An 18123-nucleotide genomic window follows, 5' to 3' on the forward strand; every position below is an offset into this window, starting at 1 on the left:
TGTATGGTTTTTCTGGAAGAGACAGCAAAAATGATTTAGAAAACATTAACAGGAAGCTTACGAATCTCTAAACTAAGTAGGAAAAGCTCAACCCAATGAAACTAAATACCTTAGAAATTGAATCTACACAACTGCAAATGCAATACCACAAATGTGGGTGGCACTGATGCGGAGAATTCCATTCTCTATTTCCTTGAAGAAAAGGAACAGTACATGTACAATGACATAGGAATACTACAATATTTATTTCCCATAGCAGCAAGATATGTCTAACACATTACATTAGAAATACCAGAGCAATTTCCAATCCGCCAAAAAAGCTTTTATATAAAACAATAGGTATTCCAGAATCTCCCACTGCTTGACAAAATTAATTTCAGAAAGGTCAACTTACCAACTCGATTACTTCTACATTTCGAACTGATGGGTCAGGCGCCACCTCTGGCCAATTAGATAATTCCAGGTACCCAGTAGCTTTAGTGTTGAGAGTATGAGACAAAGTGCCAAGCTGGTAATGATCCCTACCTATTAAAATAGAGGAAAATATAAAATAAACAATATGAGCTGTATATAACAGAGAACAATCCTAATCAGGGCTCAAGGTAATTGGCATATTACCTCAAATGTCAAGGAATAAATATAAACTAGGAAGCTCTTCATAGGTCAAAAAACTGATTTCAGTCCATAGATTACAATAATCTCCCCCATAATGGTCAATAAAAAAGCTAATCAGTCAGTGTGTTTAGAGGTGTTGCTCTGATATGTAGCTTCTCTAAAAATTACTTTACTGTGAATATTAAGAATGACAGCACAGTTAAACAATCCATATACATGTCTTGCCACAAACACATTCAGAATTTTAATAGTTTTTCTACAAAACGGAACTGCTTTTTATCGCTTTACAACATTAAATAAGAAATAATATGAAAACCAAAGTATATAATCAGTTGATTCCCACTGTAATGGCTACTTGTTAAACTGAGAAAATAAACACTCCTTTTAAAATGCTGGGGAAAATAAGTCAACTTCCATCTTTGAAAAGCAAACAAATATAAAGGGATATTTTTATGAAATAATTCTTCCTGGAAAAGCTTATGTTAGTGTACACAGAATATTTATTTAATAACAACTAAGTTAAGGTGAATTATATACTCCTTATTAAACAAAGCTATTTAAAACAGAGATGAAGTCAATGTCTGCAAGAACAACACAGCTTTTATCTATTGTTCAGCCAAATCATCTGGTTAGAATAAAAATAAAATCAGAAGATTGAGATTATTTAGGTAAATAAGGTCTATAAAAACATGAACTACTATAAAGCTTGCGTTGGAGAACAGATGAATGAGTAGAAAGTACACTGTTCTTATATATTTACATATGCTAATCACTTATATTTTCTAAGAGATAAATTTTAAACATGTTAGAAATGGGATATAATGTCGTAATTTTTTAGACAACAAATATTTTGCAGGTATATTCTGATAATAGTACCTTTAAAAGGAGACTCAAGCAGTGGTGCGGGTTTTTGAGCCAGGAATATTTTTTTGGCATATTTACTTAAAGCTCCACTCTTCTCATTCGGAACAATAAGCTGCCTAATAAATCTTGTACGGTCTCTGATGTCGTAGTTTTGATCATACTTGCCGAGATTTAATATGTACTGGGTAAGCAATTTTGTCTGTTGGAAAAAAACAGAACAAGATGAGAATAGTTATTTATGATTATTGATAACTCTGGATAAACATATTTAAAGAGGTAATAAAAATGAATGGTTATGTCAAACAAATGTTGTTCCATAGGGAATATGCATTTCTAACGCTGCAAATGGAATTCTGAAGCCAAAGCACATGTCCTCTTCAGTATTGGGGAGGTGAATGCTGAGTACCGAGAAGCAGCCATGTGCTAGATTATTAAACTGCTGAAGTGGAAAGAAAGGCATCATTAAAAAAATAATCATATATGGCAAACCCGCTGAAGGGTCTACGTGAGAATAATGAATGTGGAAATACAACTAAAAACATGGCACTCAAAACTTAATCGGAAAAATATGCAGGACATCAAAACATCAGAGAGTATTAGGGGGCTGGCAAACTGCTTCTCCTGAGGTGTGTTTTATGAAGAGATACTGTCCCTGGCATAAGCAGTATCTGCACTCTGACTGCACTCAGTTACTTTACCCTGAATTATGACCCATTAAAGCAGACACATGAATCACTGAACTGGATTACTGCAAATTATTTGCAGTGCATTTAGCTGTTACTTTTTCATAAAAGCAAGCTGCTGATGCCCTCTAAAAACTGGGATAAAAGACTCCTTCCATTTTTTTCCCCATGTTGCTTATAGCCTCTGGTAATATTGGTCATTTATTTATTTATGTTAGGGAACAACTTATTATAGCAGCTTTTACACTATAATAAGATTTCCTAAGTCAATTTCTGAATGTACTACATTAACATACGTTGAGCTAATTTTAATAATAATTAAACCAAAATTGAAATGTTAACAAAATAGGTTTGTATTTTAAACTCCAGTTATTTTATTGAAAAAGCATAATTTTAATTTAGAAGGTTACACACATACAATTCTAACTATAAATAGGATTCATAATACATGGAAAAAATAAACATCTGCATTAGAACATTTTACAGACATTAGAAGTGGATTAAAAAAATAAAATCAATGAAGTCAGGCAAAGCTAAAGATAGTTCTATAACAATAAGCCAAAGTACAGGAATGGTGCGGTAAACTTTTACAATATTAATTCGTTAAGATAATTGATTTGGATAAAAAGCAACCTTCCTTCAGTAATAATCTATTTAAAAACCATTAACCTAGTTTTACTAAAGCAGAGCTACAAAAAGTACAAGTGAAAAATGTTAATAGAGCTATTCTAAATTTGGTTACCAACTACTGCTATCCACTAATCATTAGACCATGTTGGTTCAACCTCAGATAAGAAAAATTCTATGATTGATTTTTAAGGACGATTAGCAAAATAGTCACCAAATGAGTAATACAGGTCAAAAGGAAGTGTTGTACACTGGACTGTATAATCAGCTTGCTGGGATAACGTGGGAAAAATACACCCAACTGTTAGTTTCCTCAAATGTAGAGTGAGAATCTTTAACTAGGTTAACTCTAAAGTCTATTTTTGAGTGTTGAGATTTAGAATACGGAACTAAAATAAATCAGAAAAAGAAAATAAGTCTATTCATTGAAATAATTTTTTGAGTTAGTGGACTGATTCATCTTGCTTTTATTTCTGATCCCTGAAATGAATGTTTAGGAAATTAAATTATTTCAAAATATTAACAGACACTATTGAAAGTGAGATAGAAAATTTTAAGTAATTAAAATTATGTAATTTCCATAATATGTATTTATTGACTGTAAAACTTGTTTTATTATATTGGTAGGTTATGAAACAGTTCTACCAAAAATGTATTTTCAAAAATAAAATTCTAAAAGATAAACTCATATCCATGTTCAATGATGCATTAAAAACATAAGCGGAATAATTTTCACTCAGATACGTATTTATTCATATACTTTAATCAATTTCTTAGCTCTGTCTATCTCTAAAACCAAATCATTGGTATTTATTTAAAGAACATATTTTTATATAGTCTTATTATTTTTAAATTAAAGAAAATAAAATTGCCTACAATCTTCTTCAAAGCTGAATTTTATGATCACCAATTATGAAAATGTTGACATTTGCAACTTACTCTTCTCTATAGAACATAATTTTTTTTTTTTTTTTTTTTGTGGTATGCGGGCCTCTCACTGTTGTGGCCTATCCCGTTGCGGAGCACAGGCTCCGGACACGCAGGCCCAGTGGCCATGGCTCCGCGGCATGTGGGATCTTCCCGGACCGGGGCACGAACCCATGTCCCCTGCATCGGCAGGCGGACTCTCAACCACTGTGCCACCAGGGAAGCCCGAACATGATATTTTTAATGGAAAAAAAAATGTCTTCTTTACAGATCAAACGAATGATCTGATAAGCACAGAGAAAATTCTGTTGAATACAAGGATATTCTCAATGCTTTCTTTTATGTTAAAATCTGTAAATATTTCAAGCTTAGATATTTAACTTTCCCACCTCCATTCAATAAAACTATCTTTATGAGATAAAACTTTTAAATAATTCTCTATACTGTAAAAAAAAATTTCATCAAATTTAGATAATGCAAAACCAACTGCCTCCTCGATTTCATTTCATTCTAATACAAAATATAAACTTAACCACAAAAATAGGAGTTCCATCAAAAAAGTCTTCACCATAGTTGAGATACTGCAAATGATAGAACTTCTAAAATAAATTTTTAGCTCTTACCACTTAATTTGTTCAGTTCTTCCTTCGTTTTTATAGGGATACATTTCAATGTCTTCCTGTTTGAAAGATTTGTTTCTAAGAATTGTTATTTGCTAAAATTTTCAAAAGCTGAAGGTTTTTGGTGCTCTACCTGATAAACACTTTAAAGATTTCCAAATGATTTTGAATCAAAATCTAACCAATACACAAAAGTTTCACTTAATCTACTCCTCCACCCACCCGCCCCGGGCAAAAAAGCCAATATAGAACACAGGCTAATTTACAAAGCAGATTTTCATAAAATCACATTTCTAAAATCCCACTGGTCACATGCAGCAAAGAGAATTGCGTATGAGAGTGTGTGGTGTCATGCCTAAGTATGCTTTTTCAATATTAGCTTCATCACAAGAATCCTGTAGTTCAGTTAAACTACACATATCAAGTATCAGTAATTTTGACCATTATAGTTTTATTTCACTTGGTAGAATAAGCAGAGTGAGTATGCATGCACCACAACCAATTCCCAAAATATTTCTGTTCCATAGTTTTCTTAATTTAATAAGAACGTTGATTTTACCATGACAACATCCGTTCAGTGAAAGCCACGTTGGGGCTTTTAAATTTACAACAGCATTTACGGTGATTTTGACAGAATAAACTTCCAAAAGCTTTACTTTGATTCCATTTACACTGACAGAAGAAACGTACAAAAGTTTTGAGTAAAAATGGTCGAACTATTATTGGAATTAATTGCTTTTCTATTTGAAAACCAGCATCATTCAGGTCCTTTTTCTGCTAATGGAGAAATACATTAACCATTATTGCTTCATTTCTCATATGTGCAAAAGAAAACTTAGAATAAAAAATGAACAGGGCTTCCCTGGTGGCGCAGTGGTTGAGAATCTGCCTGCCGATGCAGGGGACATGGATTCGAGCCCTGGTCTGGGAAGATCCCACATGCCGCGTAGCAACTAGGCCCGTGAGCCACAACTACTGAGCCTGCGCATCTGGAGCCTGTGCTCCGCAACAAGAGAGGCCGCGATAGTGAGAGGCCCGCGCATCGCGATGAAGAGTGGTCCCCGCTTGCCACAACTAGAGGAAGCCCTCGCACAGAAACGAAGACCCAACACAGCAAAAATAAATTAATAAATTAATAAACTCCTACCCCTAACATCTTAAAAAAAATGAAAATTAAATTTTAAAAAACAGTTATTTGATCTATATGAGATCATGTTTCACAGAGAGACATGTAAACATATTTGGCACCTGTATACATTAAATTGTCATCTTGAGGCTTAGTCTTCCTAAAATACCTCCTAACTTTTTAAGTAGATGCTGATCCTGTTTTAGCAGATTTATATCACTATGATTTTCATGGTGGATGGTAAAAGTTGATGAACATTTTGTGCATGTTAAATAATGATACACAAAAATTCAGTTCTTCATTCTTCATTAAATGTACACTTCAAGTTTTAAGAATTTATTGCTGCTGGATTTATAACAAAATAAAACAATAACTGGCAAATAATAAATAGGTTTTGAGATTTACAGTACACAATAAATGACAAAACTACTGTAGTGAGAGTGCTCTGACCACTCTCTTCAATGGCCTATAGCAAGATTGTTCTGTCTCTATCTCCTGCACATATTTCATCCACAACCAACCTCTAACTTCCCATGTTTTCCTCTTACTCCATCCACTGACAGCTGGGAGCTTCATGCTTTGCACAGGCCATGACACAACTTGCCTGTTGTGTCATCAAGTTACCATCAGATAAAACACTTAAACACTTATGTCACCACCACTGGAAAAGCGAAGGACTTAGCTTTTCATACCTGCCTCATCAGGGCACACTTCATTTTACCAGCACACATCCTTTATGCTGCTCTAAAAGGGAGAGGTTAGTCATGTTGCATCTCAGAAAGGCTGGGAAAAGAAAGTCAAAGTCTTTCCAATTTAAATGTTTCACATTTTAAAATGAAATCTCTGTTCACTGCACTTTTATCTTACAGGTCACTAGACAAAACCATGGCAGAGGTTAGATGTACAACATGGAGGGACTTCCCTGGTGGCTCAGTGATTAAGAATCTGCCTGCCAATGCAGCGGACACAGGTTCGATCCCTGGTCCAGGAAGATCCCACATGCTGCGGAGCAACTAAGCCCGTGTGCCACAACTACTGAAGCCTTCGCGCCCTAGAGCCCGCATGCTGCAACTACTGAAGCCCGCGCGCCTAGAGCCCGTGCTCCTCAACAAGAGAAGCCACCGCAATGAGAAGCCCGCGCACCACAACACAGAGTAGCCCCTGCTCGCCACAACTAGAGAAAGCCTGCACACAGCAACAAAGACCCTACGCAGCCGGAAGAAAACCAAAGAACAACAAGAAAAAAACCCAGATGGGATGTTTAACAGTAAATTTAAATGGATTTTATTCATAAAATTATACAAGACAAGCAAAGAGAATAACAAAATGTACCATAAATAACAGAAATACTCAATAGCTTATATATAGCTATGTATTAAATTTTTGTCTTATTATTACTGTGCTGCTTAGATTTAAGGAATCATTTCTGGTACCAACTAATAATGGTCAATGCCATCCAGACACTATTTACACCAATTACTTTCTCTTTGGATTAACTCTAAGTAACTGTGACACAGGAAAATGAATTTTGGGGAATGCCATATAATTATTGAGAAATCCATTATTTTATTTATTTATTTTTTTTGTAGTATGTGGGCCTCTCACTGTTGTGGCCTCTCCTGTTGCGGAGCACAGGCTCCGGACGCGCAGGCTCAGCGGCCATGGCTCACGGGCCCAGCCGCTCCACGGCATGTGGGATCTTCCCGGACCGGGGCACGAACCTGTGTCCCCTGCATCGGCAGGCAGACTCTCAACCACTGCGCCACCAGGGAAGCCTGAGAAATCCATTATTTAAAAAAAAACTTCTCAAAATATGGGTATCATGTTTTTACCTAAATACTCTGACAAGTAATAAACTGGTAAATATTTGCTCAAATAGCCTTCTTTAAATATTATATAGGTTAGCACAAAATAATAAAAAAGGTCTCTTAAAATATAGTCCTATCAAAAAAATATATAAATAGTCCTAAAATCAGCTTAGATATATATCAGTTTAAGGAATATAAAAACATGTACAGAATTCAGCATTTAAAATTGGTTCCACATAGTTGTAATTTTTAAGCAGAAGGATACTGGCAAATGCACTTGGTAAAGGAAGGCGAACTACATAAAATTCTTAACATAGACCAGAGGCAAATCTAAGCAGTACTAGTGTTCTATCTAATCAATTTCATCACTTCATGACTAGGCAGGATTCTTTAAATTTTTTTAATTAAAAAAATTTTATTGAATGCAAGATTCTTTAAATTCTATAGTGCTTTACAATTTTCAAAAGTTTCACACAGATGATTTCAGATAATCTCATAACAACCCTTTCTCACCTCCCCCACCCCTATACTGCCCATCCCCCCTTCTCTCTCCCCACTGGAAACCACCAGTTTGTATCTGTGAGGCTGCTTCTTTTTTGTTTTATTCACTAGTTTGTTGTATTTTTTAGATTCCACATATAAGGGGTATCTTACAGTATTTGTCTTTCTCTGTCTGACTTATTTCACTTAGCATAGTGCCCTCCAAGTCCATCCACATTGTTGCAAATGGCAAAATTTTTATTCTTTTTTATGGCTTTTTGTAAGATTTTACGGAAAAATCCAAATGAACTTTTTGGCCAACCCTATATTTTACATATATATATATATATATATATATATATATATATATATATATATATATATATATATATATATATATATATGTATGTATATATCACATATTGTTTATCCATTCATCTGTTGATTGTTCTTTAATTCTTCTAAGTCTTTGTTAAATATTTCTTGCATCTTCTCGATCTCTGCCTCCATTCTTTTTCCGTGGTCCTGGATCATCTTCACTATCATTATTCTGAATTCTTTTTCTGGAAGGTTGCCTATCTCCACTTCATTTAGCTGTTTTTCTGGGGTTTTATTTTGTTCCTTCATCTGGTGCATAGCCCTCTGCCTTTTCATCTTGTCTCTCTTTCTGTGAATGTGGTTTTTGTTCCACAGGCTGCAGGATTGTAGTTCTTCTTGTTTCTGCTGTCTGCCCTCTGGTGGATGAGGCTATCTCTCATCTGTTGATTAACAATTAGGTTGCTTCCATAGCCTGGCAATTGTAAATAATGTTGCTATGAACATTGGGATGCATATATCTTTCTGAATATGGTAGTTCTAGTTTTTTGAGAAACCTCCATACTGTTTTCCACAGTGGCTGCACCAATTTACACTCCCACCAACAGTGTACAAGGATTCCCTTTTCTCCACATCCTCACCAACATTTGTTATTTGTGTGTTTTTTGATGACAGCCATTCTAACAGGTGTGAGGTAATATCTCATTGTGGTTTTGATTTGCATTCCCCTAACGATTAGCAATGTTGAGTATCTTTTCATGTGCTTTCTGGCCATCTGCATTGCCTATTTGGAAAAATGTCTATTCGGGTCTGCTCATTTTCCAAACAAATTATTTGCTTTTTTGATGCTGAGCTGTATGAGCTGTTTATATATGTTGGATATTAACCCCTTATCGATCATATCATTTGCAAATATCTTCTCCCATTCAGCGGGTTGTCTTTTCATTTTGTTGGTGGTTTCCTTTGCTGTGAAAAAGCTTTTAAGTTTAATTAGGTCCAATTTGTTTATTTTTGCTTTTGTTTCCTTTGCTTTAGGAGATGGATCCAAACAAATATTGCTGTGATTTTTGTCAAATAGTGTTCTGTGTTTTCCTCTAGGAGTTTTATAGTATCTGGTTTTACATTTAGGTCTTTAATCCATTTGAGTTTATTTTTGTATATGGTGTTAGAGAAGGTTCTAATTGCATTGTTTTACACGTAGCTGTCTAGTTTTCCCAGAAACACTTACTGAAGAGACTGTCTTTTCTCCACTGTATATTCTTGCCTCTTCTGTGATAGATTAATTAACCATAAGTGTGTGGGGTTATTTCTGGGTTCTCTATTGTGTTCATTGATCTATGTGTCTGTTTTTGTGACAGAACTATACTGTTTTGATTACTGTAGCTTTGTAGTATTGTCTGAAGTCAAGGAGCATGATTCCTCCAGCTCTGTTCTTTCCCAAGATTGTTTTGGCTATTTGCGGTCTTTTGTGTTTTCATACAAATTCTGAAATTACTTGTTCTAGTTCTGTAATAAATGCCATTGGTATTTTGATAAGGATTGCATTGAATCTGTAGATTGCCTTGGGTAGTATGGTCATTTTAACAATAGTAATTCTTTCAATCTAAGAACATGGTATATCTTTCCATTTGTTTGTGTCATCTTCAATTTCTTTCATCAGTGTCTTATAGTTTTCCAAGTACAGGTCTTTTATCTCCTTAGATAGGTTTATTCCCAGGTATTTTATCCTTTTTGATGTAATGGTAAATGGGACTGTTTCCTTAATTTCTCTTTCTTGTAGTTTGTTGTTAGTGTGTAGAAAAGCAACAGATTTAAAAAAATTTAACAGTATATACATTTTTGTCAGCATGAGTAAGTTTTTCCTTTATATGTTATATTTACTTGACAAGAAAATATATCCAAGAAAGGGTATAAATGTCACCGCATAGAGTCTGAGCTCTTTTTGTTAAGTTATATTAAAGGGGCTGGGAGTCAGGGTAGATTTCTCCAAAGACCGAATCACAGGGCAAGAGAAAACTTCAGGAAGGATCCCCAAAACATCACTGTGATTTATAAAATTTCTCACTAAGAATCAAAAAGTGAACCTGAAAAGCGATACAAAGAAAATGTAAGTACTAAGGATACTCCATGAAGCACTTTCTTCTTGAACAGCAGAAAAAAAAAAGTAACTGTCTCAAAGAAAATGAGACAGTAATTAAAATAAATGAACTATAGCTACATACCTCAATATTTTAAAAACACATTAAGTAAAAATAGTTTAACTGTGAAAGTATACATAAAATAGAATACTACTTATGCAAAATTTGAAAACACACAAAACAAAAAATACATTGTTTATGGATACATACTTATGTAACAACAATACAAAACATGTATGATTAAAACACACCAATAATATGACAGTGGTTACCAATGGGGAAGAAAGGTGTGAACAGGAACTTGAGATCTTAGCTCTACCTGTTACATCCCTTTAAAAAAAATTATGGAAAACACACTGACTTAATCTTAGTGGTACATATATAGGATACCTTGGAGATATTATGGGTCTGGTTCCAGGTCACCTCAATAAAGTGAGTGACACAAACATGTTGGTTTCCCAGTCCATATAAAAGCTATGTTTACTATACTGTAGTCTCTTAAGTGTGCAACAGCAGTATGTCTAAAAAAACAATGTACAAATGCTGGAGAGGAAGAAAAAGGAACCCTCCTACACTGTTGGTGGGAATGTAAATTGGTGTAGCCACTATGGAGAACAGTATGGAGGTTCCTTAAAAAACTAAAAATAGAGTTACCATATGATCCAGCAATCCCACTTCTGGGAATATATCCAGAGAAAACCATAATTCGAAAAGATATATGCACCCAAGTGTTCACTGTAGCACTATTTACAATAGCCAAGACATGAAAGCAACCTGAGTGTCCATCGACAGATGAATGGATAAAGAAGATGTAGTGTATATATACAATGGAACATTACACAGCCATAAAAAAGAATGAAATAATGCCTTTTGCAGCAACATGGATAGACCTAGAGATTATTATACTAAGTGAAATAAACCGGACAGAGAAAGACAAATATCATATGACATCACTCATAGGTGGAATCTAAAAAATAGTACAAATGAACTTATTTACAAAACAGAAACAGACTCACAGACTTAGAAAACAAACTTATGGTTACCAAAGGAGGAGGAAAGGGTGGGGAGTGGGGGGGATAAATTAGGAGATTAGGATTAGTAGATACAAACTATATAAAATAGATAAACAACAAGGTCCTACTGTATATAGCACACAGAACTACATTCAACATCTTGTAATAACCTATAATGGAAAATAATCTGAAAATAAATATATATGTATAATAAATATCTGAATCACTTTGCTGTACATCAGAGACTAACACAAAATTGTAAATCAACTATACTCCAATTTTTAAAAACTCACTAACATAAAAAAATAAACAACAACAACAAAAAGAATCCTTTATTGCTAAAAAACGCTAACTATCATCTGAGCCTTCAGTGAATCTTAGTAGTAGAATCAAAGACCACTGATCACAGATCAGAATATAGTAATAAAGAAGTTTGAAAATATTGCAGGAATTACCAAAATGTGACAGAGAAACAGGAAGTGAGCAAATGCTGTTGGAAAAATGGTGCCAGCAGACTTGCTCGACACAGGGTAGCCACAAACCTTCAATCTGTAAAAAACACAGTATTTGTAAAGCACTATAAAGTGAGGTATGCCTGTATGTGTATTTATGCTATTTTGTACTTTTCTATAGGTTTGCAATATTTTATATTTAAAAATAAAAACATAGGGCTTCCCTTGTGGTGCAGTGGTTGAGAGTTCGCCTGCCGATGCAGGGGACACAGGTTCGTGCCCCGGTCCGGGAAGATCCCACATGCTGCGGAGCGGCTGGGCCCGTGAGCCATGGCCGCTGAGCCTGCGCGTCCGGAGCCTGTGCGTCCGGAGCCTGTGCTCTGCGACGGGAAAGGCCACAACATTGAGAGGCCCGCGTACCACCGAAAAAAAATTAAAAAATTTTAAAAAGAACAAAACAAAACATAAGCTAAGTAAAACATTTACTTATGTTACTTATCACTACATTTAAAAGATGATACACTATTAGAGCAAGTTTGGAAACAGATGTACCCTTTACTCATTAATTTTTAATTGCTATTAATCAGTTTAATCAAATCACAGCTTTCTGTCTCAGACCTCAGTAGACTATTTCAAGGAAGTCATGCTAAATTTTTATACCATGTCTTAAGAGCTGAAGAGTTTTAGCAACTTCAACTGGTTTCAGTGTAGTTCAACTTTTCCCCCCATATAACAGTGAAATTACTCTTATTTGTGAGAGTATTCTACCGGTGCTTTTACTCTTGATATTCATATTATACAATTTTTTCCTTCATAACAACAAAAGAGGAATTTCAGCACCCTTTTCTCAGGCTGATAAACCCAAATAGAGTGCTTTTTAAAAATGAGCATAGAGATTCTCAATAACCAGACTAGTTCTCTGACTGTAAATAATCATATTCTCTAAGAAAAATCTAGCAGTTGGTTAACAACGTAAACTAGGTTTATGAAAAAGCAGGATTTGTTCTAATTCAGTTGACACAGCAGGGCCAATTTGGGCACAATGTAAATTTTGTGTTCGCTTTGGCATGATTACATCAGTAAGAAAAAACAGGTAAAGGCAGAAAGCTGCACCCAGCTGAACTGGGCTGTGCAGGAATAAAGAAACAGATCCACCTCAAACATCTATCTCAGATCACCACATGTATTATGGGCTACATTTAGTCACATTTGGCAGTACAACTTTCTATCCATATTCAAATTAACCCTCCTTCCACGACATAACTCATAAGTACAACCTTTAAAACACCCGTTTCCACAAGTCAGGTCCTTCTAAAAGTAAAAAACTAGATTCATTGTAGTATTTATGTATTTCTTAACCATTTAACATGTGTAAAACTATTCTCTTGTTTTTACTGTTGTTTTTTTTTTTCTTTTTATGTGTCACCAATGAATTTTTTGAGTGTTGTGCCTCTGGTTTCACTTTTGCAATAATCCCTGTGGTTGTTAATTGTGTGTTTCTGTAAAGCACAATGATTTTTAGGAACATATATGTTGCATTATAAATAACTGACTATATGATTATAACTTCCACTTTACAGATTAGAAATTAGATTAGGTAGGTTGTATTGTATAATCTGTCTAAAATCATGTACCTAGTAAGTGGCAAAACATGATTTGAAGTCAGACAGTCTAACATTAGAGCCTGTACTCTGAATCACCACCTGCCTCCCAGTAATTGACATTAAATAGTTCTATGGCAGGCATCACATACAGTTAAACTGCTTTCTAAACTTCCATGTGAAAGAGCTCAGAGTCAGAAAATTAAAGAAGCTTACAGAAGAAGTTCATCTACAGAGTCTTAATCATAAGGCAACAGAGTTTTTAAAAAACTATATGAACAGCTTTATATCTCCATACTGAAAAAAATTAAAATATCAAAGAATATGTAATGCTAAAGATAGATAAAATGTTGATTTTGGGGTACTGTATTTTTCAATTCTACAACTTCCATTTTATTATTTTTTATAGTTTTTATTTCTCTGCTGAGAGTTATCTTTTCATCTATTGTGAATACATTTTCCTCTATGTCATCAACCATTTACAAAAGCTGCTTCAAAATTTTGCTTGCAAATTTCCACATCTGGGTCATCTAGAAGTCGGTTTCTGGTTTTTGTTTTTTTGTTTGTTTGTTTTTAAACTGATCACATTTTCCTGGTCTTCTTCATTATTGTGGTAAAAATAAACATAAAATTTACCACTGCAACCATTTTTAAGTGTGTAGTTCAGTATTATACAACCATTACCACCATTAATCCCCAGAAATGTTTATATCTTCACAAATTGAAATTCTATACCTGTTAAACAATAACTCCCTGTTCTAGTTCTTATATTGAGTAATTTTGGATTTATCTTGGACATTATGAATGTTATATTGTAGAGACCCTGGATGTTGCTATACTCTAGGTTGGGTTCAAAGTACAAACTTTGTCTGCTTCAGTGCTGTTCAAATTCCAGTTCAGTTCCTTTATTATTAACTGTGCTGTTCTGAATCCACCATGCATATGTGTGGTTCAGGTGTGAGCCAGAGACCTGAGCAAAAGTATTCACAGATTTTTTTTTTTTTTTTTGCGGTACGCGGGCCTCTCACTGCTGTGGCATCTCCCGTTGCGGAGCACAGGCTCCGGACGCGCAGACCCAGCGGCCATGGCTCACGGGCCCAGCCGCTCCGTGGCATGTGGGATCTTCCCGGACCAGGGCACGAACCCGTGTCCCCTGCATAGGCAGGAGGACTCTCAACCACTGTGCCACCAGGGAAGCCCTATTCACAGATTTTGAGGCTCCCCACACTGGCTCTCTCCTTTCTAGAATTCTTCCTTAACTTTTTAATATCTTTGGTAGTAGTTTTCTTTTTTGTTGTTGGCCTCACCAAGCGGCTTGTGGGATCTTAGTTCCCCGACCAGGGATTGAACCGGGGCCCTCGGCAGTGAAAGAGCAGAGTCCTAACCACTGGACCGCCAGGGAATTCCCCATAGTTTTCTTAAACTCTGTCCTCTACTTCCTCAGACCAGAAGGACTCTGGGTTTCCTTCTGGGGCTTCAGCTTCTGTGTACAGTGCCAACTGTACCCTGAACTCAGGACAAGAGCCATAAAAGTGGGGAAATTCACTCTGTGCCACTCTCTTCTTTCACGTGTCCATTTCCCTTCAGAATCTTCCCACTTTTATTTACTCTTTTGAGACTTTAGGCAGGTTGTTTACTTTTTGTATTTTTCCCGAGTTTATAGTTGTCCAGTAGGAGTCTGCTCAACCATACCAACAGCAAACTGTTAACTAAGTTTCAAATTCTTCTTTACACCAGGTAAAAACATTTGCGATATTAAAGAAGCTTATTATTCAATCATTCCTTAGGTATACAAATGAACACAATGTGCCAAATCTTATAAAATCAATGTAGCCATCCCCTAAAACTAAATATTTCAATAAAAAATCTTAAAATGCTCACTGAGAGATCTAGGCCACAGGGAAAACAGACCTACAAATAAATGTTGGGACTTCATGGCAAACCGGTCCCTGAACTCTGTGGCCTGGTCTTCTTAGTTCAGTGTTAAAGATGGTTAAAATAAACACATATAGAAAATAATTTTTTTACATTTAGGTGAAAGCAATCATTTTAGTCTCATCTCACATCCAAGGGATTATGAATCATGCAACTTAAAAACCCAGTCAAGCTGATGGTACATAAAAAAATCATCCTTTGATGTTAATTTTCATTTATGAATTCTCTCAAACTCCTTTTCTTGAGAAATGAGAAACTGGAGAACAGAACACAACTCTACAGGATACCTTTGTCCATCTATTTTTATATTTAATCATTTAAAAACAATGAGTTGTTTTTTCTAAACATAACTATGTTTTCACCAGCTGGTGGTCAAGTCTATGTGGTTATCCTGAAGTATCATTCTAAAATACACAATACAACACTTCAGAAGCTGAGTTCCAAAACCGAATTCAAGAAAAAAAAATAGCTGAGTGCAATCTATGTTATCTTCAGATTCATTTAATAAAAAGATATGGAATACACTCTACAATTTCTGAACACACAGTACTACATTCCATTATTGGTTATTTACAGCTACAAAGAAGAGAGCCAAGGAAAGAACCTTCATTTAGTTTTGTAAGACATATCTACTTCAGTCTTGATTAACATACTAATTTGTATTACTTTTCTTTTATGATAATCTGTAAGCTCACTTAGAGTAGCCAAACCATTGTTATGATAGAGCCATAACAATCATAATATTCTAGGTGTTATGTTGACATTCACAGTACTACATGAATTTAGTAAGAACAGTGAGTGTCAGGCTAAAACAGTGTTTTTATCAATAAACAAGCAACTCAACAGTAAACATAGGTTTCCTCTCTTTTACTCAGTTCTTTAAAAATAACTCATTGCATGAATTAATCTACATGGCACTTGGAAATGATTAACTGATTCCTTTCAAAGATTGACTTAAAATGTAAAGATAAAATCTAAATCATAGAAATATGCTCAAAATATCTGCAATTATTTGCTCACAAGTTTGGTACACCAATCAGCAAAAGCCATAGTAATACAACTCACATCACAATTAGGGATGAAGACAATCTGAAAGTATATGAATGAATACATGAATTTGAGGAGTCAACCTGAAAATTGTGAATGGCCAATATCAGGTTACTAAAGAAAGAATGTGATCTATGGGTAGGAGAGAAGGCAGAATGAGAGGGAGACACATACAGAGAGATACACAGCAGATACAAAAAAGGAGACACAAACACTGATGGAAGAGGGAGAGAATGACAAAGACATTAGACTGCGGTAGATGGAGTGCGTGCGTGTGTAAAGGCTATCAAAGAGATACCCAGCTAGAGAGAGTTTTAGAGAAGGAGGGGGACAAGAACAGAGACAGAGAGAGGGAACTAGAGGGGGGCGGGAATCACAGAGGCTAAGTAAGAGTCCCAGTCAGAAAAATTAAGGAGAAACAGAGACAGGACACAGAGCATAAAGTCTACTAAGAGTCCTAGGTATAAATGAGCAAGAATCCTTTTCCAGTCTCACTGACCAGATTAAGTCCTCCACCTGTAGAGAAGAGCTATTCAGACAAAGGAAGAAGAATGAGAAAGACCCTATTTTATATTGGGTTGGCCAAAAAGTTTGTTCAGGTTTTTCTGCAACATCTTACGGAAAAACCCAAATGAACTTTTTGACCAACCCCAATACATAGCAGTGATTCTATGTTTTTTTTTTTTTTTTTTTTGCAGTACGCCGGCCTCTCACTGCCATGGCCTCTCCCGCTGTGGAGCACAGGCTCCGGACATGCAGGCCCAGCAGCCATGGCTCACGGGCCCAGCCGCTCCATGGCACGTGGGATCTTCCCGGACCGGGGCATGAACCCACGCCCCCTGCATCGGCAGGCGGACTCCCAACCACTGCGCCACCAGCGAAGCCCGATTCTATGTATTTTATACATAGAGGCTATTCCTCTTACCAACAGTTCCTCAAAGTCAATTGATTTAAAAAATGAATATTCTAAACTGCAAATCTGGTTAATTACACCACTATTAAAAAATACTGAATGGTTTTCCCTTCACATGGGGGACAAAGTCCATAGCACTTGCCACTCCAAGTCTTGCCCTTGCCTACCTTTCCAAACTCAGCTTTAAGTTTCCTGAAAGCACCAAGCTGTTTCATGACTCTGACCCCCTGCTCGCCTCTTTCCTTATTCTGTATGGTAAACTACTCCTTACAAGCCCTTAGTCAGGAGTCTTATCCTTTATGAAACTTTGACCTCTCTCCTTCTATTTCAGACTTTCAATAACTTTCTCCTCTGGAGTTCCACTGTATCACAATACTTCTATTATAGCACTTACCACATACTATTTCATTTTTTTATGTTTTTCTCCTCTACTAGACCAGAATTTCATCTCTTTATACCACTACCATCTAAAGTAAAACCTTAAAAGAAATAGGCACCTGGTAATTGTTGAACGGACTAATGTATCAGAGCAAAGAGGAAAGTAGATTTCACATAGGTAAACTAAGGATTAGTCTCTTACCTGTTTGGAGTTGGTTAAATACAGTTTTGCTCCAAGATTTAAAATCTGCAGTTTTACCAGATCATCTTCACCAGTGAAGCTTTTAGCCGTCTTCCTCAAAACATCAGGGGCAATTTTAGGAACTCGTTCACAGTTCTCTCCAATTAGCCAAAGAATACTTGCTCTAGCCACAGGAACCTAATATTAGAAGCAGATTATATACAAATATTACAAATAATATAATCATACTCTCCTTAATATTAACATAGAAAAGGCTTTAAATATTATAAAGGTTTTATCATCTATTAATTCATTTAACATATATCCAGGAAGTCCTCCTGTATTTATGAATTTTCTTCAGTTACCAGAAATTCTGATTAAAACTGATTTCAGAGATAAT

The 18123-nt window shown here is 35.6% G+C and overlaps 1 protein-coding gene across 1 annotated transcript in view; it reads right to left on the reverse strand.

The window, feature by feature from the left end:
* AP3B1 (adaptor related protein complex 3 subunit beta 1) overlaps window positions 1-18123 on the reverse strand; it is a 281724-nt gene that overhangs the window by 113505 nt on the left and 150096 nt on the right. Inside the window, exons 15-17 of the mRNA XM_060093077.1 lie at window positions 17745-17921; window positions 1492-1678; window positions 395-525 (exon numbers count right to left, since the gene is read on the reverse strand). Coding sequence (XP_059949060.1) covers window positions 395-525; window positions 1492-1678; window positions 17745-17921 — 495 coding nt within the window. The remainder of the gene's footprint in view (window positions 1-394; window positions 526-1491; window positions 1679-17744; window positions 17922-18123) is intronic.

This window comes from Mesoplodon densirostris, chromosome 3 (genome assembly GCF_025265405.1).
Source record: "Mesoplodon densirostris isolate mMesDen1 chromosome 3, mMesDen1 primary haplotype, whole genome shotgun sequence".
Lineage (NCBI taxonomy): Eukaryota > Metazoa > Chordata > Mammalia > Artiodactyla > Ziphiidae > Mesoplodon > Mesoplodon densirostris.